We start from the raw sequence: 26,605 nt of genomic DNA, 5'->3' as shown, positions 1-26,605 counted from the left end.
TGTTACACCCCATGACGGTCACAAGATGTCTTCGTTACACCACAGCTGGTTTGACAGCGTCATTGTTACACCTCGAGAATGTTCACCAGATATATGTATCAAGCCTACAAAAAATATTCTATTCTGAATTTGAAGTATTCTGGATATTTTTATCGGACAGAAAATGGTATGATTGTGCATATACATACTGATGGTATGATAATATTTTTGGGTGTAACCATTCGTCCAAGAAAGTCGTCCACCAAAGACTATTGTTGGTGAAGACACTGCCCCGATGACTAATGTTGGTGAATCCACTGCCCGATGACTATTGTTGGTGAAGACGCTGCCCCGATGACTATTGTTGGTGAATCCACTGCCCCGATGACTATTGTTGGTGAATCCACTGCCCTGATGACTATAGTTGGTGAATCCACTGCCCGATGACTATTGTTGGTGAATCCACTGCCCCGATGACTATTGTTGGTGAAGACACTGCCCCGATGACTATTGTTGGAGAATCCACTGCCCCGTTGACTATAGTTGGTGAAACCACTGCCCCGATGACTATTGTTGGTGAATCCCCTGCCCCGATGACTATTGTTGGTGAATCCCCTGCCCCGATGACTATAGTTGGTGAAACCACTGCCCCGATGACTATAGTTGGTGAAGACACTGCCCCGATGACTATTGATGGTGAAGACACTGCCCCGATGACTATTGTTGGTGAAGACCCTGCCCCGATGACTATTGTTGGTGAATCCACTGTCCCAAAGACTATTGTTGGTGAAACCACTGCCCCAATGATTATTGTTGGTGAATCCACTGCCCCGATGACTATTGTTGGTGAAGACACTGCCCCGATGACTATTGATGGTGAAGACACTGCCCCGATGACTAATGTTGGTGAATCCACTGCCCCAAAGACTATTGTTGGTGAAGACACTGCCCCGATGACTAATGTTGGTGAAAACACTGCCCTGATGACTATTGTTGGTGAAACCAATGCCCCGATGACTATTGGTTGTGAGTCCACTGCCCCGATGACTAATGTTGGTGAAGACACTGCCCCGATGACTATTGATGGTGAAGACACTGCCCCGATGACTAATGTTGGTGAAAACACTGCCCCGATGACTATTGTTGGTGAATCCACTGCCCCGATGACTATAGTTGGTGAATCCACTGCCCCGATGACTATTGTTGGTGAAAACAGTTGGTGGAAGCATTCTCCCAACTACAACAGCTATTATCGGAGAAGACAACGATAGCGTACTTCAATCCTGCAAAGAAAACAGAGGTTATATAACAGTGGATGCAAGTCCACAATGACTAGGAGTAGTCCTGACACAGTCCAACCAAATTGTAGTATATGCCAGCCGAGCTCTCACGGTTGTTGAAAGTAGATACAGCCAGACAGAACGTGAAGTACTTGGTGTCGTCTGGGCATGTGAACATTTAAACGCTTTCCTATGTGCGTCACCTGAATTCACGATTATAACCGATCACAAACCTTTGGAAAAGATCTGGACTAAACCCAACCCGACACTGAAAATATAGGGATGGGGAGTTCGCCTACAACCATACAACCTCAAAATACAGCAGATTATCTGTCACGCCACCCAAGAGAAGGCCCAGTCTCATCCAGCCATGAGGAAAAGGTGGCAGCGTATTATGTGAATTTTATAACAGAGACATCCGTCCCCAAGGCAATGACACTTGATGAGATCAAATCAGCAACCATGAAAGACAAGACCCTGTTAAAGGCAATAGAACTGACCAGGAACGGTCAATGGTATACTATAAAGGATCTCGCCGGGGACGATATTGATTTAATGGAGCTGAGCACTCTAAGAAGTGTTCGAGATGAACTGACAGTTTACACAGACAATGTGCTGCTCCGTGGGACTAGGATAGTGATGCCCTGTGGATTAAGGAACCGAACTATCAAAATAGCTCATGAGGGACACCAGGGGATCACCAAATCCAAATCCTTCATTCGGTCCAAAATTTGGTTCCCAACCATCAACGAGGATGCAGAAAAAGCCATTGGGAAATGCATCGCGTGCCAAGCAACAACAAAACCTACAAAACTTCGCGAACCACTTAAAATGAGCCCTCTACCCTGAGGACCCTGGGAAAGACCTAGTGCTGATTTCTGTGGCCCTCTCCCTTCAGGAGATTACCTATTCGTAATTGTGGACGAATATTCCAGATACCCCGTTGTAGAGACAGTTAAAAGTGTATCTGTAAATACCACAATACCTATCTTGGACAAGGTTACCCGTACATTTGGTATCCTTAAAGTGATAAAAACAGACAATGGCAGTCCATTCAACTCGAGTCAGTTCGCAAAGTATTCAGAGAACATAGGATTTGCTCATAGAAAAATCACTCCGTGCTGGCCAGGGGCAAATGCTCAAGCAGAGGCTTTTAATAAACCTCTCACATGGAACATAAAATCCGGAAGCAAGCCATGCAGAAATTCCTCCGCTAGTATAGAGCGACACCACATACCACCACTGGACTATCTCCGTTTAAGCTTTTGTTTTCTCGAGAACCTAGCACAAAGTTGCCCGAGATCACACTGCACAAAGACTGTAGACCTGAGAACATAGTAATGGAGGAAATTTTGCACAGCAATGACAACTTGGGGAAGTATAAAATGAAATATCTGGAGGATAAGAGGAATAGAGCTTCATACTCTTCTGGGAATGATTTGTGGCCAGGAGACAGTGTTATCCTAGAATCCGATGTGAAAGGAAAACTAACCCCAAAGTATGACCCATTCCCATACCAAGTAATTGGAAAAAAAGCTCTATGATCACTGCAAAACGAGGCGACAAAAGAACAACGAGGAATTCATCAAGATTCAAAAAGATAAGTTTTGACAATCCAGATCTCGACAACACTACAGACATGGAAGATGAATATGAAATACCCGAGGGAGGGTCATCATCCACAGAGACAGTGATAGATACACCAAATCCTAGAGATCAGAGAGAATACGGAAAAAAAACATTCATGAAAGACTGTGCACTAATAGGTGCAAACTAGTTATAAGAAAAGAGCTTAAAGTACATTAGTGCTAACAAGGGCATAACAATCCCTTCCATGTACACAGGTTACATAAACCTGTTTTATAGTTCAAGCTTGTTATTTGTGTTTGTTTGTGCGGGCTAAAGACATGGCTAAATTTGAACTTTTTGAGTATGTGCCATTTAACGATATATCTAGTCAAACATTCTAGTCAATGAACCAGTATTTGATTCCATTCATGTTCTAGTCAAGTGTTTTAGTAACTCATTCAGAACTGTGATTTATACAAAAGACTAAACTCAGTGAAATGTGTTTTATTTCTGTTTAATTCAAAACTAATGATTGTGTACAACTGATACTAACTTAAGCTAACGTTATATTCTAAATAAAAATATGGAGGGATGTAATATCCTACATTATAAATTAGTAACACTATGATTCCGGAAGTTATGTCCGTCATTTGGTTATTATGTTAAGTACAGCGGAAGTGGTCATTATTGAAATACCCGCCATAAAAGCAGCATGGTTTGTTCTGTTATTCCGGGAAACACAGACATTGCAACGTACGTGCATTTAGAACAGCAAAATCCAGACAAAAGTAAAAACATGTTATCATGTATCAACACCAAATAATCCAACCCCATAGGCAGCTGCTCTACAAGCTGCAAAACATGAGACCTGTCCTAGAGCAAACAGAAGCATTCAGGAAAAAGTCCAAAATCTAAAACGAAGAAAAATTAGCATTTGATGTTGTGCATCCCTACGAATGAAAAGAAACAAGAAAGATTCAAGAACACGTCGCCTCTTCGCATAAATAAAATCGTCCAACTACAGATCACTGGCAATATCAAAGAAACTAATCGAGATGTTCGGGAAGTCGGATCAGGATGGGTGTGAGGATGACGGAAAGAAAAGAAGACGACTTGAGGGATGAAAGGAAGCGTAGCATACATACATTTTACGACAACGTAACCAGGGACATTCCAGACACCAGAGATCTTGTAAAAGTAGATGGCCAATATCAAGGAAGGAAAATCCGAGAAAGTTATATGCGACCATTAATGCAAAAGTGACTGCAAGCTCTGTGAGCTACAGCGTGTTTGTTAGGGAGAGTATATGCGAATACTTCATGGACATTGATTTGATTTCTGAAATCTCTCAAATCCTTTATGAGGGACCAGAACAGCTACAAATCACAGACCAGTATACCGCTTACGGATATCACTATGTGGAAGGATGGATGGTGAAGAACATGCAATCTATATACGGAACCAAACTGGTACAAAGGCATTATCGACCCCTACTGCAGGATCACTCCTGCGACACAGTGCAGTGGTGTCAGTGGTAGATGGGCCAGGTGGATTTTAAACGGTACAAACATAAAAAGAATATGTTGCAGAGGGGCTGTTCGAAACACCTCCAGGGAACAATGGAGCCGTCCTTAAAACACACGATTAATGCCAATTGTTCTCTGGACGTTAAACAGAATTAAACCAAACCAAACCCAGTGGGACCAAACCCACCGTTTATACATAATTGAGTCCCCTTGACCCAAGAATGCTCTAGACCAAATTGGGATGAAATCCTTTAATCCCTACGGTAGGAGAATTATTATTACTACCGGTAATGCTTAACGGCCCATCAACACAGGATAGGTCATTAGGGCAAATAAATAGTCGACAAAAACAGATGCAAAATAAAAACCAGATGCAAAATAAAAACAACAAAACAAACCTCAAAGGTAAAAGACAACATCAATTTGAAGGAGGGGAGGTGTGCGCATGTGCAGCGATTATGTTCACTTTCTTCTTTGCACCGATATTTCTTTGGAATATGGCATAGTTTTTGTGGACTGTTTTTTTGTTTGGAAACTCGCTGTGTAACACTATATGATACACCTGGATGTGCAGTCAGCAGGACCGGGTATTTATACAACTGAAAATGTGCTTTTTGTAGCAGGTTATTTTCACCCTTTCATCTCTTTGTTATCGGAGCTGTAGTCCCTGCAGGTAGGGCGTAATAATTTTACCTGCTGCCCCCCATTGCATGATCGTAAGAGGCGACTAAATTTGGGATCTTATCTTTTCTCTTCTTTCTAAACAACTGCTTCTTCCTAATGTCTCCCTTTACAATGCCTTACTTTTGGCCTTTAGTTGAGCGTTCGCCCCTGTGAGGAAGGCTTTGGGTTCTATCCCCTGGCCGAGACATACCCGAGTCTGTAAAAATGGAAGTTTGCCCGTTGTCAGTATAATGTGACCGGATGGGGTGTCCTGCTGGGTGTCTTCGGCAGTATGTTTCAGTAAGGTAGCACTATAAAGTCGGCATCAGTTCCGCGCTATCACAAGGAGACAAACACGAACATATCGCAGCCTCCCAAAAACACAAACGCATACATCTTGCACACAGGGGAGACCGTCCTTAAATGAAGCTAGGACCAACTAAGTGTTCTTTGCCCAGAGTTCATACAGTACACTTCAGGTGATTTGGTACTGAAACCCCGCGCGGGCGACAGTCGTCGCGCAGGCGAAAGGGATTAAAGCCACTCGGCGATTTCACCTGGGCGAAGTCGCGGGGGGCCGCCCACACCGCGCGGCCGAGCGTTGGGGATTAAATATAGTCGATCGGTTGCTACATGAAACTAATGTACTATAGATCTCGCTGACAGTCTATAATCTAGGACGACTGAATTCTGTCATATTAACTGTATTTTATGAGATATAAATGGCAGTAAAAAATATACGCAACCACATCAAATCATCCGATGCTAATTGCTGTGTAAAACATCGGCAAACTAGTCTGTTTACATGTGGCTAGAACCTACCGTACGGCATCGTAAACGATGTTAACTGCCTATCTGTTCTATTATTCGTATGCATTATGCTAAGTTTGAAGAATTACGATAGTTACAGAGAATGAGAATTACGTAATACTTGGTACGTGTCAACAAACCATTTTCAAAAAGAACACGCCCACAAGCAACAAGTTAGTTTTTCACATGTCAATCAATCGCACGCAACTATATGCAACATTGTATCTACATAATGTAGTTGATCAGTCATGTTGGCAGTTCTACCCACCCGATGAAAAAGATACAATGTTGCACATAATACCAAAGGTTTACAAAACAAGGGACCCTAGTGTACGAGTTTGTTAAGACCGAGAAAATTACGGAAGAGTCCCTAAATGCAACATCAGTGGCGAGGGCGCACCGAAGGTGTATGCGCATCGACCATTGGTTGGCGTGCGATTGATTGACATGTTGAAACAAACTTGTGGGCGTGTTCTGCTTTAATCATGGTTTGTTGACCGCTACTGTTTGGAATGTAAAAAAGTACTCTAAACGATAACTACTCTCTACGTTTAATTACAAATGTGCAAGTAAAATTTTGAATTTGAATTTAATCGAAGGGATTTTTGTTTTCATTTGAAAGGATTGCACATCTATTTTACAAAAAAACCACACTAAAAGTTATTCTTCTGGTTTTGATCGAAGATGATAATAGAACAATTTAAAATACTTCCCAGTAATACTGCGTCTGCGAATCGAAGAGGGGTCTGCTGAAAAAGATTACAATCATCGTAGTTTAATAAAATGTCGGTAAAATGTTGAACGAATTGTAATACTAAAATAGGTGACAATAGAATACGCAATTCGTTGGAATAGGCCTTTTGTGTACTTCAATTTGTATTCACATACATGTCAAACTTGTGTGTACATGTTTACATTAAATACTTGATGTGCATCATTTACGATTATTGACATATTCTTATTAGTTGTGATGTTTTATGGGATCCTTTGCGAACTGTAATGATTGTTTATCCAATATAATAGGGCTGTCACAATATATCGGAAACCTGATATATCGCAATACAATACAATATAAGCTTTTTCACATCTCACACAAATGCATACATAATTTGTGTATGTAACGATATGTAAGGTAAACAACGTACCAGAAGAAAAGCACAAACCCTTCCCCACGCTACAGGTGAAAAAAGTGTGCCGCGGATAATTGCAATAATTAAAACATCACCCCGGGGCCTGTACGTGTCGGGGGATCTTTTTGATGACACGTATCACGTACTATTTAAGTTTTTGTTTACGTAACATTTACTCAAACTCAACGTGTCAGGCGTATAAAGTATGTCACACGTAACTTATTTCACCACATCGACACCAACTTCACATTGACAATGTCTAGTCGGAATCTAACTCGTGAGTTTTCCAACTTTTTAGTTAACTTTCCAGCCGACAACGCTTTTCTTGTCGTGCCACGGTCGCGTATACATGTAGAGGGTAGAATAAGGGTAGGTGAGTCTTATAGTGTTCAGTGGGGTAGGAAATCACCTGAGACAGATGCTGCTGTTGTGTTAGAAGAAGGTGAATATACAACCTTAACGAAGTCCCTTCAAACAGCGACAACATCCAGAAAGCCCCCAGCAAAACGACGAAAAACTACACCATCCAACCCTCAGCCGAAAGGATCTGCACCATCCAACCCTCAGTCAAAATCAATGGTAAGTCAATATGTAATTTAAGAAAGATGTAAGGCCAACATTTATTTATTTGCGTGTCCTATTAATTCTAACAGCTTTCGGCAAAATTACTGCGTGTGTTAATTTCGTTCGGATGAAAATAAATAAATATTGGCCTTGCATCACCTTGAAATTATCAGAATTTATTATGCATATCCGTAATATAAAAATATATCTTCATCATGGTTCAAATACAAATTAGTAAAAGACTTCCGCTCGCATCTAAGGATACAAATAAAACGTTAATACGATAAAACTTATATAACATTACAAGCACTATGGTGCATTATAATAATAATAAAATAATTTGCTGGGGGCTTTCTGCATGTTGTACACAAATTATAGTTCTTTAAGTTTATAAATTGGATCTTACTTTAATTTTCATATCATGTGAGATTCATGAAACGATTTTTTTATGTTTTTAAGTGTTTTTTTCTTTTTTAATTTAGAGATCCTCTGGTGAGCTAAAATTAAAAAATTGTGACGAGTTTCATAAAAATTTCATATGGAAAGTAAACTTGCATAAATCCTTTTTATCATATAATTGAGATCTGTAGTATTTATTCGTGAAAAACGACAATTTTCATGTGACCTTGAATGTAAAACTCACCATTTTGACTCCAGTGCGTAAGTCCGTGACGTCATGTACAGTGTACTTTTCCTAGGCGTGACGTCACAATTAAAACAATTAAAGCTTACAGCCAATATCACAGGACTGATAGGTCATATTACATGGGTTAATACTAATAAAAATATGACATAGAGGATATTTAATGGATGTCTTCAGTAATAATAAATATATTTCACGAGTGTGGCTAATATTTTGATATTTTTCACTGGTGCGCAGCACGAGTGAAAAATATCAAAATATTAGCGAAACGAGTTATGGTATGGTCTGTCTTTATGTAATACCTGTGAAACTGGGGACCAATCATTACCTAATGTCATAGTTAACTGTTCATGGAAATTCTCGAATTACCTTTTAATAATCGTTTGTAACGAAATTAGCAACCCTAAAAAACACGTCTCGTTCCAGCCAAAATGTCAGGACTCTTTAACATTTTCAAATGAATTTAGGCATATTCAATACAATTTTCTGAATTATGTACTTATGTACGTTTCGGAATAAATGTAAATTTTTTTGTATATACAATGTATGTTTCTTTTACATTTTTGCTCTGTGAAGCCAAGCTTGAACACAGTTACCAATTAGCATTCCGGAGACTATAATTAAAAGGCATACACAATTTGAATTTTCATTAATTATATACATATGTACTTGTCCATAATATGGACTGTTCTGTATCTGTGATGCTGCTAGCTGTATACATAAATGCTCTATCTATACATATCCTTTACCAATCCATATCCGCCCGACACGCGCCATTTCAGAAACTAGTAGCGTACACGCTGCATATCTGTCTGTAAAAAAATAATTGCTATTCTTTTTAAAGATGTTTACTATTTAAGGTAAAATGTGATCATGGTTAAGCTCATAGACATATCAATTTCTACCAGTTTTATCTGTTATTGCTTATATTTATGATATTATAGAGTAGTATATGATTCAAATGTTAATGAACTTATGTCTATAAGTAAATTGAGAAAATGAAAGTGAGAACGCTGCTGAAAATAGGCATTTCATATGCTTTTGATACTTCCATTTAAAAATTCACGCCTACATAAGGTATTGCTGGATCGAATCTACGTCAAAACGGCCTCGCTGTAAAAAAGGCCCTAACGAAAATGGCCTCACTTTATTATTGAATCGGTTTAAATACAATTGGATTGGATTTTAAATAAACTTAGTATTCAATTTATTTCAAATCAAATTTTTGTTACTTATGTTTAGTGAATATAATTAGAGGATGTCAGCCAACAATTATAATGTAATTATAACGGGACGTATATATATGAACATAACAATTATAATATAAGTATAACGGGACGTATATATATGAACATAACAATTATAATATAAGTATAACGGGACGTATATATATATGAACATAACAATTATAATATAAGTATAACGGGACGTATATATATGAACATAACAATTATAATATAAGTATAACGGGACGTATATGAACTTTAACGTATATTTCAATAAATAGCTAGGAATAACGGGACGCATATACTGTATAAATGAACATTGATGCACATGTATTTGAATATAAATATTTTTTATTGCATAAATACTAAACAAGAGGATTGGACGCAAGTTATCACAACTTTCCGCTCCATAATATACACATATGCAAAACTTAGCAACGGCCTAATAATAAATAGCACATAATATATTTACCATAGTATAAGAAAAGCTGACAAATAGGAGAGTAGAAAAGGAGTCAGAGATCAGAAAAAAAGATACTGATAGATTAATTTGAGTAGTCAACAGCTAGGTATAGATGACACTATATATTGACCTGTATTTACCCAAACTTTATCAACATTTTTGAACATGCTTACAAATAACGTTGTTTGATTTTATATCCAACAAAATATCACCAAATATCACCAAACAAAAGGCTTTCTCATGTTAAATTGGTAAACCATATCAAATGTTGAAACATTCAATTTCTTTGTACATCATACTTTGGACAGTAAAAAATAAAATGGTTTAGCTTCCTCCATATCATGTCCACATCTACATGATGGACTGTCAATACCATTGACATGGAATAAAATATGCTATTTAATAAGTTTTTTTATTCACTCTAAATTAAACACTGAAGTAGAAAACACTGCCATTGCAAAGATATTTGTCGATCATGCTTCGGTATTACCTTTCATCGCGTGACGTCATAAGTGTGACAAGCCCGCGTCAGATAGGTAACTTTACGCTAAACAAGGACGTACATATGTACAGAGAGGTTACTTTATACATATACCTCATAATTCACGTTCAGTAATGCGAAATGTGTATCCAAAGGTAGTTTAAATACATATGTATGGTCCGATGTTCATCAGACGACCATATACTGTTGTACAAACATTAACTGAGCGTGTGGGTTGGGAACAGAAATGACACGTGCATTTTCTTTTATAAAATTTGATAATGGGCTCCTTTAAGTATTTTATCAGCGCTAATCGTTCTAAGGTTTACACATATACTGAATGTTCATTTACCATGTTTACCAATCATGGCGCAACGAACTACCAATTAACGGAATTCTTCCATATGACTTCCCGAAGATTTACACAAGAATAAATACAACGGATATCGACTTATGAAATCGATGGATTAAATGTCCCCTTTATGGATTTGGTTTAGTATTGTATAACGTCCTATCAACAGCTATTGTCATTTAAGGTTCCTTTATGGAATAATCCAGTCAACTGAATACATATAAAGTACATTTTTATCACCCTTTAAATATAAAGAAAGAAGGTAGAAACCTGCATAGAGACCAGCGATTTTGTAACTTCTATTACTGATATTGGAGATGAAATTTATTTTATATCAAAATGTCACTTTCAAATTGATTCGGCTGTTTTATATTCAAAGAATTAAGTAAGCAGAATTCCTGTTTTTAGTCCCCTACCGGTGAAACCGGGGGGACTATAGGTTTTGTCTGCGTCCGTTCGTCCGTCCGTCCGTCGCCAAAATCTGCAGGTTAAAGTTTGGGTTAAAGTTTTGTAATGGCTTACCATTCGCTTGATAATGATGTAAGGGTGCTGATTCCTAGCATAGAGGTTCTTTCGGGGTCTAGCATTAATGCTGTGGATTGAAAATGGAAAATAATTTTGGGCGAATTTTTGACATGTTTTGGACTTAACTATCCTGGCCAAAATCTTCAGGTTAAAGTTTGGGTTAAAGTTTTGTAATGGCTCACCGTTCACTTTATAATATTGTAAGGATACCGATTGATTTTATGGACAGAGGTTCTTTAGGGGTCTAGCATTGATGTTGTTTATTGAAAGTGAATAAATAATTCTTGTTTTTAATATTTGACATGATTTGGACTTAACTATCTTTGCCAAAATCTGAAGGTTAAAGTTTGGGGGGCCGGTAGGGGACATGTATTGATTCATCAATACCCACAGAATGCTTGTTTAACTTTAAAATGTCATAACAGTTCAAAAGCTTCAATCCACTTTTTTCTTTAAATATTCCGTAAATTATTATCATTATTATAATAACTATTTCAATTATATGATTATCATGTGTACTGTGTAATATAAAATATTGTACCCTATCATATGTGATATAAACTATATGGAAATTAAACATTAACATCGACGCATATTTTCTATGTTTTAATCTGTAAGTAATATCACTGTCGTTAACGTCAAGTATCACATCGTATTTACACCACGACAGTTTTATCGTGCTTTCTTTGTTCTATTTGATAGTAGTTTACCTTCATAAACGGTTCGTCTGTTAGCTACAATGTATGTAACTGTATAAGATCTTGTATTCATTACCTATCATGTGATAGGGTCATTATCGTTGTAATATATATAAATGTATTTATTGTTATGATGCCACATTGTTATCATACTTTACAATTTAGGTGCATTTCAGTGTAATATGCTGCCTTTTGAGAATGTATGTCATTTTGTCGTACTGCCCGATTAATGAGTTATAATGTCATTGTACAATATGCATCATATTGTCTTTGACTATCATTGTATACATGTATCATTGTAAATTTGTAATATACTTTATATGTATGTCATTGCATATCAACTCTCCGATGTGTCTTACACAAGGGATAAAATTATCTAAATCTGAATCTGTACCGTTTAGAACATAAATTAGTTTAAAGATATATATTCCCACATATCTTGTTTTATTGTATATATACACTAGCAATACAGTCAACATACTAGGTATGACTAGTTCCCTATGAAATTTATCGGGCTTTGTGTCTAGTTAAAGTGTTTGAATTACATTTGTATTGAAAATGAGAATAACGCATGTCTGTGGATGAGAAATTTATTATTTTCCACAAAAGCAGGTTTATATAGATTCCCACTCAATCAATACTTAAAAAGCAAGTTGCTTTAAATTTTAATTAAACACAAGGTATAAATGAATGACAACTTCACACGACACTAGCTAGGACAATTAAATCAGCAATGAAAATAAACATCCGAAAAATGTGTACAAGTTTCACTATAAGATTTTTTAACGTAAAAAATCATACATAGAAAGCATATTAATACAACGTATAAATGTATGAAATTAGGTTCAATATAAATTCCATTCCCCCTCTCACCCACTCTACTGGAATGATCCAATCATGTTATCATAGGTGTATCTCATAGATAGATAATTGATGTTATATATACAATTGTTCAATAAATTAGTGCACTTAAATCCAATATTGTAACCAAGCATACTATTGTCTCATGTTCCTAGCATGTTTAAAAGTATCCTGTAATTGGCTCGAGATTTACATTCACAACACAAGGACAGAGTTCGGCTTCCATTCAATTTTCACAGAAAATTCAAAGTTCACCTAAAAGCTGTTGGCACTCATGGGTCTGTATTTGTCTGTGAAAATGATCTATACTCAAGTTTCTCGATCTTCCCGGGAAAAGTTTCTTCGGGAGATTTCCCGACGCCCGTCCGTCTATCGCTTCCACAATTGGCACTACATTGAAGTTGTGGTCGATGAATGTGTTGCACACCTCCCTAGTGAGCCTTTCTCTCCAGCAATCCTGGACGAACGTCATAAGTTCGGCCTTGGTGCTAGGCTCTCGTTTCGCCACATCCCGTTTTAACAAATTCCACACCATCTCAATTGGGTTGAAGTCACAACTCCCTGTAAAAAAATATATAAAGATATTAAAATGGAATCGTTGCATTGATTAATAATAGTTTTTTTGGTGTTTTCTTCCAAGTTCTAATTCTATTTTAAGTTAAAGAAAAATACGTTCATTATGATATGCGCTGAACAGATCAATTCATACAGAACTTTAAACACTTTTGACAAAGAAAAAACGATTACATTTTTATGTGTCCTTCGCACACCACTGTTTTTTTTTATGATAATAGCATTATTACAAAGTTAACTTGTTTTTAGAAATTTCGGGTGCTTACCGGCGGGCCATTTCCACCAATTTATGTTGTTTGCGGTCATGAAATCACGTGCATGTAAGGATGAATGCTTCGGATCATTATCTTGGACGAAACGGTGATCATCCGCAGACTTCCTACGAATGACGGGGAATAGACTGTTCCCTAAAATCTCCCGAGTGTAAAAAGTCTTCTCCATAATCCCCTCAAATATCAGAAGTGGGGTCTTGCCGCGGCGACTAATCCCACCCCATAGATGTATCTTCAATGGGTGCTTTGGTTTGGGTTGTCGTGGGGAAATTCCATTTATTGGTCGGTAGCACACAGTTTTGTTGTCATGCAACTGAATCGTTGATTCGTCCGTAAAAATGGCATTATCGAAATGTTCGTTGGTGGTGATTAGTTACCGACAAAAATCTGTCCGCTTCACTTTGTTGGCATCACGAATTAGCTGGCAATACCTCGGTTTAGCAGAGGTCCACCCAGCAGTCTGGATAGCCCTCCTCACAGTACTTTTGCTTACTGTAAGTTCTCTTTACGTCAGAACCTTGGCTATGTCTGTCGCTGAAGTTGTGGGGACGTTCTGAAGTATGTTTCCAATACACTCCAGGTGTTCTTCAGTGATATCGTCAAAGGCAGCCTGTTGTCTCTGAACCTGTACCACGTCTCTAAAAGAACCTGTCTGGTATGAATGTATCAAATTCCGAACATTCCGGATAGTCACAGTCCTATCAATTTCATGAATGTGGCGTAAAATCGCAATTGGTTTCCACCCAATCCTGTGCTTGTCGACAATATAAAGTTTGAGCTCGTGAGACAACTTCGTGCAGCGAGGCATCTTTCAGAATGAAGCTTGATCTTGGTCAAAGCATAACCGAGTATGGGTCTGTGACGTAATGTTCATTATACACAAGACAGTATATTCCCTTCTAACGATAACTAACGGTACAAATAATAACAAGTGTCGTTTTTATTATTTAAATAATGGAAATGTTTCACCTGTATACAGCAGCTGTCATTCTAAAACTTATTAACAATAGACAGTATATTTCGATACCCGACCTCTACCTCCACCAGACCATCTCTAACTAAGTAGCTGTCAATCTAAAACTTATAAACAATAGACCGTATAGAACGATACCCCACCCCCTACCTCAACAAGACTAATTATATCACCCCCCCCCCCTCCGGTGTGGATACTGTATGGGTGGCTGGTACCAGCCGCACAGGTGTGAACATTTTGTTACGTGTGCTTACCTTTGGAATATCATCTACAGCTGTACTAATCGCATGGCAATCGAAGGATTTTGAAGTTTCATTTCTCGAATCGACAAACGAAATTAATTTCATCAAGAAACTGTAATAATGTTCTATGAGACTTATCGCTGTCCCTGTTAACGCAATATAAAAGATAAAAAGCAAATAATTGTATAAGACAAAATAACTAATAGTGAAAAATAATTCTTGCTAGCACAACATATTTCAATACTTAAGGTCATAGGAGTGTATTGATAAACGGAAATAGGAAGTACATCCCTAGTTGAAATTCCAATGTAGGGAGACAGTATCACAATTTCCGTATATTCTAATGTTTAATATTAAACTGATGAATATTGTATGTTTATTATTGACAGAACAGTATGTTCTTTCAATATCAAAGTATTCCAAAGCAATCCAGACATTAATTCAGTTGTTTTTTTATCAATGAGTCACATGTGTCCATTTTTCTGTACTTCAGGAAACCGGCTACCTATTTCACTGCTGTGAAGTTTTTCAAGAAAGATAACTCTTCCATTCAATTGCTATGTGTATATATATGGTTTTATTATAAAATGTCAATTTTTAATCGTTTATAGATAATTAATTTTACACAATTTCAGCATTTATTAAATTGATATACATTAATGCAATACTAATCTATGGCAGTATCATTTTTATTGACATTATTTTGCAAAAAATTGTGTATGTGTCTTTCATTTTTTTTTTTCAAAATTCACTCCTTTTTACATAAAATTCCATTTAAAATCTTTTAAATTCTGACAACCAATATTTTTTTTTGTGGCAGAAAATTTTCTTTACTTCAAAGCAATAAAACTACAAAATTTGAAGAAATTCTACTGAGAAATGGTGACACAATCCTATTACCTTAAGTGACATTCGCACTGGATTCTTTTTAATTAGCACACGCATCCCTGGCATACAATGTTAATGATAAAGCGATGCGTTGATTTGGTATGTAATGTTTTAAGAATTGTGTATGTTTTAAACGAGAGGGTAAAATTCAGTGTGTACAAGTATGTGCAAAAAGTATATGTTATATGACCTATTGTACGTACGGGTGCATGTTCGTGTTGGTTAGAGTACATTATGAGGGTTTATGGCCGGGTAGATGGGCACACTTATTATTTTATTTACTAAGGAAATATCAAGCTATTTTATTATATTATCAAATAACCGGGGATATGTGAAGATTTTGATTTGGTCTTCTATTTTTTTGTCACTTATGTTGAAATAATGTCTCATAGGTCAACTTGGCCGGATAATAGTTATCAGTTTTGTCTCAACCTGTAACTTTTTATTGTGAATAGATATATGACACTTTAATAAAATAAATTATCATTATTATAACAAATATTTCAACTATATTCGTTCTAAGGCAATTATAGGACGCGAACCATTAAAGGGATTTAAAGAGCTATTTAGTCAAGTGAACCTGAAAATCGAGTCGATTCTGAATATTTATATGTCCTAACGAAAGTTTTCGTAGTTGATAATGACCTGACCTGACACCAATGTCCAGTTTCATCATTTGGGAAAGCCATCGATAAAAATAGCTACGGCAGAAACAGCGCAATATCCGGGCCCTTCAGTGAGAGGTTGACATGTACAGCACTACGCTGTCGACCGACAAATAGTGTCAGTTATGAGTCTGTGTACACAGTACATTGCAAGTCAAAATATAATTATCGTTATATACACCTCTAATGAAAATGTGACTGTCCTTAACGATGAATTAACCGTATTTTCGGTAATATATTTGCGATAGTAATAAATAATTATTTTTTACTTGGCATTTTTGATACAATCCCACATTCTTTTGTATTTCACCATCATTTGATTATGTTTAAAGAAACAGATAAAATTACAAATGTCAATTGGAGGGTAAAACAATTCATAAATATGATTTACAATTATGTCTCATCTACAAATCGTAGCTGTACTGTACACGTATACAGTGATTATTTGACACAATAGAAGATAAATCAATACATCTGCGATTATAATAAAGATTAAATGTCGCATTGTTTTTAATAGATGTTATAATAGTAATAGTTGGACTTGAATTTCCAACACAACGTCAGTCTCTCCGGGTTTCGGAAAAAGAGTTTTTGTAGTTTTATATTTCACCGATCGTGACGGAGTTCTATGTAATTAATTAGAATGTCATGCCCGTACATGGACATATATGTGTGGGAATGTCGTAACGATAGACGCATATGTACAACAAAATGTATATACATGTAAACCTTATGTAATTTTAATACGTTCTGCTCGGATGTTATGTATATATCGGTTTCCTGTCTTATTCGGACATGAGGGTGGGGTTACACAATTAATTTACATATTCATATAGGTAAAATATAGTCACCTTAGCCTGACACACGTGTATTCTAACATGTTATACTATCCGTCATTTTATACATGTATATCTTCTATCCAAAAGACTATCTTCAACACAGTTCAGTTTAAATTATTCTTTTTTCACTTTTCCGACTAAGGAAGCCTGCAAGACAAAACCGGCAGCAAAAGCACTCATAAGTGGTGATGATGATTCAGCTTCCGAAATGGACACTGCTGCCGAACAGCCGCAGATGTCGGACGACCACCACCCTACCTCTGTGGTTTCACTTTCAACCTCTGCCCCGCCTTCTATCGCTTTACCAATTCTCACTTCCGCCGCTACATCGGCGTTCCCATACTGTACTGCCAATACTTCCGCCTTACCCCCTCTCACCTCTACCACTTTCCCAACTCCCTTCTCTCTTCCGTGCACCGCTGTCTCTACCGCTCTCCCCCGCATGACCTCTACCGCTTACCAAACTTCCTTCTCTCCTCCATTCACCGCTGTCTCTACCAATCTCCCCCGCATGACCTCTACCACTTACCCAACTCCCTTCTCTCCTCCGTTCACCGCTGTCTCTACCGCTCTCCCCCGCATGACCTCTACCACTTACCCAACTCCCTTCTCTGCTCCGTTCACCGCCGTCTCTACCGCTCTCCCCCTCATGACCTCTACCGCTTACCCAACTTCCTTCTCTCCTCCATTCACCGCTGTCTCTACCAATCTCCCCCGCATGACCTCTACCATTTACCCAACACCCTTCTCTCCTCCGTTCACCGCTGTCTCTACCGCTCTCCCCCGCATGACCTCTACCACTTACCCAACTCCCTTCTCTCCTCCATTCACCGCTGTCTCTACCGCTCCCCCTCCCCCCCCCCGCATGACCTCTACCACTTACCCAACTCCCTTCTCTCCTCCGCTCACCGCTGTCTCTACCGCTCTCCCCCGCATGACCTCTACCACGAAACCTAGCCATCTTCACTAACAATAGCGATCACCTCGCCATGGAGTAGACATAAATGAAACAGAATGCCATTTGGTATTTCATCTGCCCTTGAAGAATTTCAACGTAGGATGGACGAGGCACTAGAAGGACTACTTGGAGTCAAAGCAATCCATGATGATGTTCTCATATATGGATGTGGTGACACCGACGAGCTAGCGGGACAGGACCATGACAGAAACTTGGCAGGGTTGATTCAGCGCTGTGTAGAACAGAACATCAAACTAAATCAAAGCAAGTTGAAGGAATAGATATATTCATCCTCAACCAGAAGGATTTCCTTCTAACAGTTGACTATTTTTCCAGTTTCTTCGAGGTTGATCGATTACACGACAAAACTGCAAAAGAAATTGTAGGCAAAGTGCATTCTCACTTTGCACGTCATGGGATTCCCGACACCGTCGTGACCGATAACGGACCACCGTTTGGTTCCAACGACTTCGCAGCATTTGCTCAGTATTACGAGTTTGAGCATATCACAAGTTCTCCGTTGTATCCTCAGTCAAATGGAAAGGTGGAGAATGCCGTCAAAGTTGCGAAAAGTCTATGATCAAATCAATCGCGGATGAGAAGGACCCGTACAACGCCTTTACAGCCAGAGGACTAAGACGTTACTTCCAATGCCAGCACACCTGTTGGAACCTCAAGTTCCGCAGAATATAACTAAACTGCTGACTGAGCGTAAGGCGAAACAAGCATATTACTACAACACTGGTAGTAAAAAGCTCGAAAGGCTTAAAACAGGTGACACAGTGAGAGTCCGACCGCAAGGGCGTGTAAAACAGTGGCAAAAGGCTGTTGTACGAGATCAAGCGGACATCAGATCTTACAAAATAAGAACTGAGGATGGGCGAGAGTGAGTTACGAAAGACCAACGAGTTAATGCCCATCAGTTCTAGGCATATTCCCTTATTGGCCGACATGGATCACCCTTCGGAACCTCCGCGAGTGACTGAACAATCATCGCAACCCGTCTCGCGCATCCTGGTCGAACCACCATCACCACCATGAGTCTCGCGCATCCCGGTACGCGACCGTCCGAGTAAGTCTGAAACTCCACTCCGAAGAGGACTCTCTGGAAAATCAATTGAAATTGTTGGACATATTCAATAACTTTGATTCTGTCTTCACTCCTTACTGGTACTCCGAGATCCCGTGAGATGCGTGCGCATCGTTAACAGTCATAGCATGCTTTGTTAGCAAATCTATCAGAGGGTCATTCGTGAACTCTGAACTTTCATTGCAATTACAGAACTTTCATTGCAACTACAGTCGGTATCAAGACTTTTACCACTCAACAGGCTCTCGAGAGTGTGTTTATGACATATATATTGTTTTGATCCAAGTTTATAGATCAGTATATTGGCCGGCTCGGCTAGAATACTAAATTTCCCTGACAAGGGGCTCCCTCGCTGTGGTAGCTTTGGCGGGACGCATGGCGCCATCTTGGATCGCCAAAAATTTGACTTTGTTGGAGATATTCTCAACAATATGGAACCCAAATATACCGAAAAACCCAGTAAAAGGGGGATAAAACAACAAACAAGAGGCCCTATATCGCTCACCTGAATATGTTTAAATAATTGGTATGAAGTATGAAGTAAAGATATAGCACTCCATGGTAGGTGCTGTAAGTACATATGAAATTTCAGAAAGATCCATCCAGTACTTGAGATATAGCGAGAACAAACTTCAAACAGAGCCCCACCCCTATGCCCCTAGGGGGGTCATTCCCACCAATTGTACAAAATCGAGTCCAGACTAAATAAGGATAAAATCCCCAAATCCCGATGCTCGAAGAAGTATTTTAAAGGTTTTACCTCTATTTCTCCTATTGGGCCCAGCCCTTCTGCCCTCTGGGGGACCACACCCACTGCTTATACAAAATTGAGTCCCCTTGGCCCAAGGATGCTCCAGACTAAATTAGTATAAAATCCCTTAATCCCTATGGTAGAAGAAGGATTAATATATATTAACAGCATTAACTGCTAATTAAGAAAAACTTGTAAAGGGACATTGATTTACAGTTTTTATAGCTATACAACAAACATTGTTCTCCCTCATAACCAGTTTTGCTTTTTTGCCCAGTATCCCTGTCTAATGATTTGTTATTGAATAGCAGATCCGCAAACTTTACATTTACTTTGTAAAACTGCTGGACTGCTTGCAGAAGATCAGGAATGCATACAGGAATCATCCCCAAGTACGCCTATGAGTACTCCAGAGACAAGAGATCCACCTGCTGAGTTGCCGAGATTGGAATGGTCCCATGAGGCAGAGTGTGCCCTACTACAAATTATATCATACATGCATGGATCGAAGGTGGCAATACAAAAGAAATGGATAACAGTGGCACAAAGAATGGAAAAGGAGGGCTACTCATTCACTTCAGAACAATGTAGGCTTAAGGTTAAAAGTCTAAAAGACAGACATATGAAACTAAAACAGAAAAGGGACAAATCCGGTGAAGGGGGTATCCATGATGACCTAGAAGATGAACTAGAGGATTCTTTTGGCAGAATGCCAGATACTGACCCAACATATTTGATGGAATCCTCAAATGCTAGCTCTAGCTCTACATCAAATCAGGTTAAGCGCAAATGTATTACCCCAACTGATTCTGAATCTGAGGATGCTGATGAACCAAGTAAGTCATACTACAATTATGCACAAGATTTATAGCTAGAATTTCCTGAGGCCCAAGAAGATCGTCTGGATCCGCCACTGTTAAGTAACATTAACTGTTAACAGTTATAGAAGGATGATCCTGAACTGAATATGTGACCAAATATATTTGAGAAACAAGTACTAAATGTAATGGGGGACCATTACAGATGTCCCCCAAACTGCCCCCATAGTCGCAAAGATCCATTAGAAAAGGATCGCATTGCCATAAGTACACCTACAAAGTACATATTAAATTTGAGTGAATTGAGCAATTTCTAAATTGCGACCAATCAGAAGCCACTGTGTGGTAGCTATGGCAACGGAACGTATGTGATTGAATTTGCAGTCCCATAATACCAATTTTCATCGAAATAAGACAATATCTAAATTTCGACCAATCAGAAGCCTCCGTGTGGTTGCTATGGTAACGAAACTTATGGGGTTTTATTCGCAATCCCCTTATACCCCTATATACCAATATTCATCAAAATAGAAAAAATATCTAAATTTCGACAAAGTAGAAGCCTTCGTGTGGTTAGTATGGCAACGAAACCCATGCGGTTGAATTCGCAATCTGATTAAATCACGTTAGGATCAGAACAACCCCGGTTAGAGGTCATGTCCCGATGACCTCGCTCTGACGAATACGATTAAATCCATTGACCAATCAAAAGGCACCTTTCATGAGGCCTTTAGGTAGTAATACAAACATGGCGTCGAAAAGCGTAGTTGACAAATCTGTGAAGAACGTCTTAGCTTATTTCAGCGTTAATGACTTAAAACCTAAACAAAGGGAAATGTTGGACTGTTTGTTGGAGGGAAGAGACTGCATGGCAGTTTTACCAACAGGATTTGGGAAGTCCTTACCGTACCAGATGCTGATTCCAGTGCAACGTGAAATCTCACAAGAAGATACCGGGAAAATAATCGTCTGTTGTCCATTGGTTGCATTGATGAAAGACCAGGTTGAGCGCATACAGAAAATTCCCCGTGTGTCTGCCCAATATAAAGGTTATTATTTTTATTTTAAGTTTCTATATAATGAGAGAACTTGTCCGAATACATGCATAAGCTTGCATATTTTTGAAATATAAACTCCATATCGTGACATCGTCAGGACGAGATATCTGTAAGCCTACTACTGTTACCCGACTTCATATTTAATACTACATAATTTTCTTACGTGTGGTGCAGTCATAAATTGCATACCACACTGCTTCCATAGAAACTATAGTCATGTATAATAAACGATTCCGGGTTATTTTGCCCTAAAACTTGTTTGTCTTGTCTTTTGTCTTGGGTAGTATAAACCCACTTATTTTCTTAATTTCCTATGTCTTGATAAATTAAAAGCATCCCATACAAATAAAGATATCAACATGCACAACTAATAATAGCTTAAATGTTTATCAGCATTTACACTTGTCAAGTTTCTGTACTTGTATAAAGCATTGAAAGTGCTAGGAGTAGTTGCGAACAGTTATTAATGGTCCTTTTAATTTTATCAAACAGGTGGAAGCACAGAAGGTGATGAAAAAATTCGTCAAGGTCAATTTGACTACTTGTTTGCATCACCAGAAATTCTTGTTGGAGACAAAATATGGAGGTCAACATTACAACAGTTTGATGTTTCGACGATTGTTGTTGATGAATTTCATACTATATCCTCATGGTATGTGTCACTTATTGTTTGGAAAATAGATATTGTGGCGTTAGCTCACTTTTTAGCTTTTCTGCTATGTCAATTTTTAACATAGCTGTATAAAATGCCTCTTACAGGGATATATGCATATGACTTACTAAGATGTGGAACTAACTTACAGCAAGGTTTAAACAAATAAAAGTAAAATTGTATAAAATATGTCTTGGTGAAAAATGTATGTACGTGTGTATTTCATTATCAATATTGAGTAAAAAAACCCATATCCCCAACGTCCTTGAAAGAAATTTAAACTTACTGGGATATATAGTCCTATGAGCATCCTTAGAATGTTTTATGTTGACAATTGTAGCTCATACTATGTTATGTCAATATCGAATGATTCAGTTCATTTGTCTATTTTGTAGGGGTGAGCATGAAAAGGGTGAAAAGGAGGCATCCAGGAAGTGGTTTTCTTACATAGGAGAACTTAGGTCACTCTTTACACGTGCATCTGTTCCTGCTTTAAGTGCAACATGTACAAAAAGGATGCATCAAACATATACAGCTATTTGAAAACTGAACTGCCTGAATGTGACATGCTTGATATGTGTCACTCTGAAACACCCGAAGAGAAGAAAACAAATATCATAAAGGAACTTCAGACTGCGGACAGTCAGTTGAAAATGGTGATTGCTACCAGTGCTTTGGGAATGGGAATTGATGTTGTAGACACCCATAGCGTTATCTTGTATGGTGTGCCTAAACATTTGACCGACATTATTCAAGAAATAGGACGTGTAGGTCGTGATGGTAAAAGTTCTGTGGCCATGTTACTATACAACTCTTATCACTTAAATAAAGTCGACCCTGATGTAAAGGAAATGTACAAAACACAGAACTGCAGAAGATTATCTCTCCTTAGTGCATTTATCACCAAACATGAACTTGATGATCTACAGAGCAATAAGGAAAGAGTTTGTTCTTGTTGCGATTTGTGCTCTGCTCTTTGTACAGGTAGTGCACGTTCGTTTGCACCGATTGAAAAATTCTTCTCTTCTAATATCAATGATGAAGAAACCGCATCATCAGGAGACAGTGAAGCAACTGAACCATACGTCCCAGATGACGATGAAGCAACTGAACCATACAACCGCGATGTCTAACAACTGGTATGGTAACAGTGCTAATTTTTCATTTGTACTGTGATTTATTTAGTAAGGAATTAAGAAGTGGTTACAATTAGTATGTATACATGATGAACCTGTGTCGAATGGAATGTGCAATATCCGATCAACACCTTTACCACTGAGCCAAGGCGATCCCTGTACTTGTGTCGAGAAGTGTTTGTTCAATATTGAACTATCAGATGACTGTGATAAGAATGCTAGATAAGAATGATAGATTGGGTGAAAATATTTTGATTTAATAATTATTGACATGTTGATTGCTGCATGTAGTAAAATTTAGGAATTCATGACAATGATAACGAGAACATAATAAAGAATGACTTAATTATACTTTCACTTTGTGATCAAGTTATTTATTAATTCGCTGGACACAATCAGATCACAGTCTCATCGTTAACCAAGCCTTTATCATACAAAATCCCACATATTAAACTTTGCAGTCAAGAACTAATACAATTTTATCCAATAAAACAATCAAATCACAGACTATGAATAATGTTGTTTAACATCTGCTTTACTACACAGCTGCATTGGGGTCATTTATACATGGTGATCATGAGAGCTACAGAAGAAACCATGTTTATAACTTGCAGTTTTCTTGGGTAATAAAAGGCCTACATAGACCAGAGCAAAACGAACTGTTCATATTTTCTGATTTCGCAGTCTATGAAATGCCACAACTGGTTTATGTCTGTGAATGAAAGTGCTGAGTCCTTTAAAGCAATGGTCAAAAATGTGCCTATGTGCTCTCAGTGACTTGCTTCTTAAAGTTCGGCCATCTACAAAAGAGAATGCTGAAATTTCAACAAGATCTTTGAAAACCTTGTTGACATCTTCAGCATAAGTTGGTAGCTTGTGAAATCCTTTGCGGATTGAAACATCATTGATTGCATCAAAATGTTTTGCAAAGTTTACCAAATGTGGGAACTCTGCAGATCGGGCTAGTATGCTTTCTTTGGTCTGAAAGCCGGAACACGTTACTTTGCTGTCTCTATTCAAAAGTTCCACATATTCATCAAGACCAAGATTATTGTTCTTACCACCCTGCAAATTGATAAATCGGTTTGCAATTAATCTTTCAGTCATTTCTGCATTTAACAGACCTTCAGTCATAGAAATAAGGTGTACTGATCCAATGCCATATTTGATTTTATTTGTAGTATTGTAGATGGGTAGTTCATACTTTGCTGATCTGACACTGCGTTCTCCATCACCCATGTCAACAAATGTGTCCAGATTCTTGTGTAAGAGACACAGTTTGAACAGCATACGACAGTAACTTTGTAACTCATCTTTGTCCTTTGTCACTGTGCTTTTCGTTGTTACTAGTTTTCTTGTGGATTTTCTCTTCATGAACTTTCTACTACCAACATAGGCATACGTTTTATCACAAAAATGGCATCTGACACGACCATTCTCAAGGTTAGAAATCCAATAATTTTCTGGGTGCTCAGGATCTGTGACAATAGCTCGAAGCTTCTCAATAACATCAGTTGAATTCTCAAAAAAAGATTTTTCTATGACTGATTGACAAATGTTGTTGATCCAATTGATTTTCATTTCATTTGAAAACTGGTCAAAATCATCTGGTATTGCCACACTGTCCTCGAAATCATGCAGACCAAACTCCGACAGGAATAACAGACAACACATGGCATCTAGTATAGTATAACATAGGAATTTGTACGCTCTGTAGGAATTCTTCACCTCACCCTTTACATTTCTGGCATTCAAAACATTCCTGTAGTAGTACATTGTTCCTCTATCATTTCCAGAATCTGTGCTGAAAGCTAGTCTACAAATTGCCTGAAAGAGAATTGATTTCATCATTACAACAAAAAATCTGACCTGACAAATTATTTATTATATTACAAGAGACATGAAGAGAAGTGATGTTTATTGTCCAAATAAACCCATTACAGTCATCTACTGACGGTGTCAGTTCTATAATGTTGAAGGCAACCAGAGTACCTGGAGTAAACCACCAACCAGCAGAAAGTAACGTGTCAAAGAGACCTTATCTTTACATAATGTTAAAACTTTTTTGGAAGGTATTCCTTGCCTCACTTGCTGTCCTATGCCCATGTTCATGTGTAAGCAAAAACACTTTTTTTTAATAAATCAATAGCCTGAAATTCAAATGTTGACCAAAGCTTCCCTTAGTACCCCCCTTTTTAAAGGTTTTTGTCTTTGTACAATGTCTGTGAAACATTGTTTACATTTCAAAATTACCCAATTTTTTGGGTGGAATGGAAAATGTGAATTATTACAAATAATGAATAATTATCATTATTACCTCAAGGAAATTCATGAGTCTGTGAAAATCCTCTATTTTAGAAATGAAACCTTCAAGTCTATCTGAGGCTGTTTCACCGTTTAACATTGCTTGCTGTGCACCCTGAACCCTTTCATCTGTCCATCTGTCAATCTGTCACCTTCAAGGAAATAAACAAAAAACATATAGCAAGGGAATTGTTGTTAAATTGAAGTATAGTTAAAACAGTAATTGTGATGGTTGGACTGTTCTATTTTTGGCACAACAGACTTGAAATTGACTTTCCTTTGACTTATATTATAAGGCCACAGAGAGATAATGACATCTCATATAAGTATCATTTTGACATTGAGCAAATCACTATGGTGAAGTCCAGCAGGGAAGCTACAATTTTGAATTTATTTTTGTATGACATACCTTGTGATCAAATCAAGATGTGCCTCTTACATGTTTTACCTTACAGCTACTATCCTGGATAACAAACATTTTTAAACATCCTCCAATATTTATAAGTCCCACAACCATTTCTTTAAAAGCTTTAATAAACTGGAATTTGGCAATTTCTAGGAAGAATATATTAATCTGGGCTTGACTGCTAGTGTTTAGCAGAATTATTTTTACTTT

The 26,605-nt window shown here is 37.9% G+C and overlaps 1 protein-coding gene and 1 pseudogene across 1 annotated transcript; one reads left to right on the top strand and one right to left on the bottom strand.

Annotated features, from left to right (window-relative positions):
* Nucleotides 1–278: 278 nt before the first annotated feature.
* Nucleotides 279–1,208, bottom strand: LOC110451127 (ATP-dependent RNA helicase glh-2-like). The gene has a single exon (XM_021498988.1). The coding sequence runs from the start codon at nucleotides 1,206–1,208 to the stop codon at nucleotides 279–281; it is 930 nt and encodes a 309-aa protein (XP_021354663.1).
* A 1,391-nt stretch (nucleotides 1,209–2,599) lies between these two features.
* On the top strand, nucleotides 2,600–24,997 carry LOC110451126 (annotated as a pseudogene).
* The last annotated feature ends 1,608 nt before the right edge of the window (nucleotides 24,998–26,605 follow it).

This window comes from Mizuhopecten yessoensis, unplaced genomic scaffold, assembly GCF_002113885.1.
Source record: "Mizuhopecten yessoensis strain PY_sf001 unplaced genomic scaffold, ASM211388v2 scaffold5803, whole genome shotgun sequence".
In the NCBI taxonomy this organism is placed as follows: Eukaryota; Metazoa; Mollusca; class Bivalvia; order Pectinida; family Pectinidae; genus Mizuhopecten; species Mizuhopecten yessoensis.
This window is presented reverse-complemented; position numbering and strand designations above follow the sequence as displayed.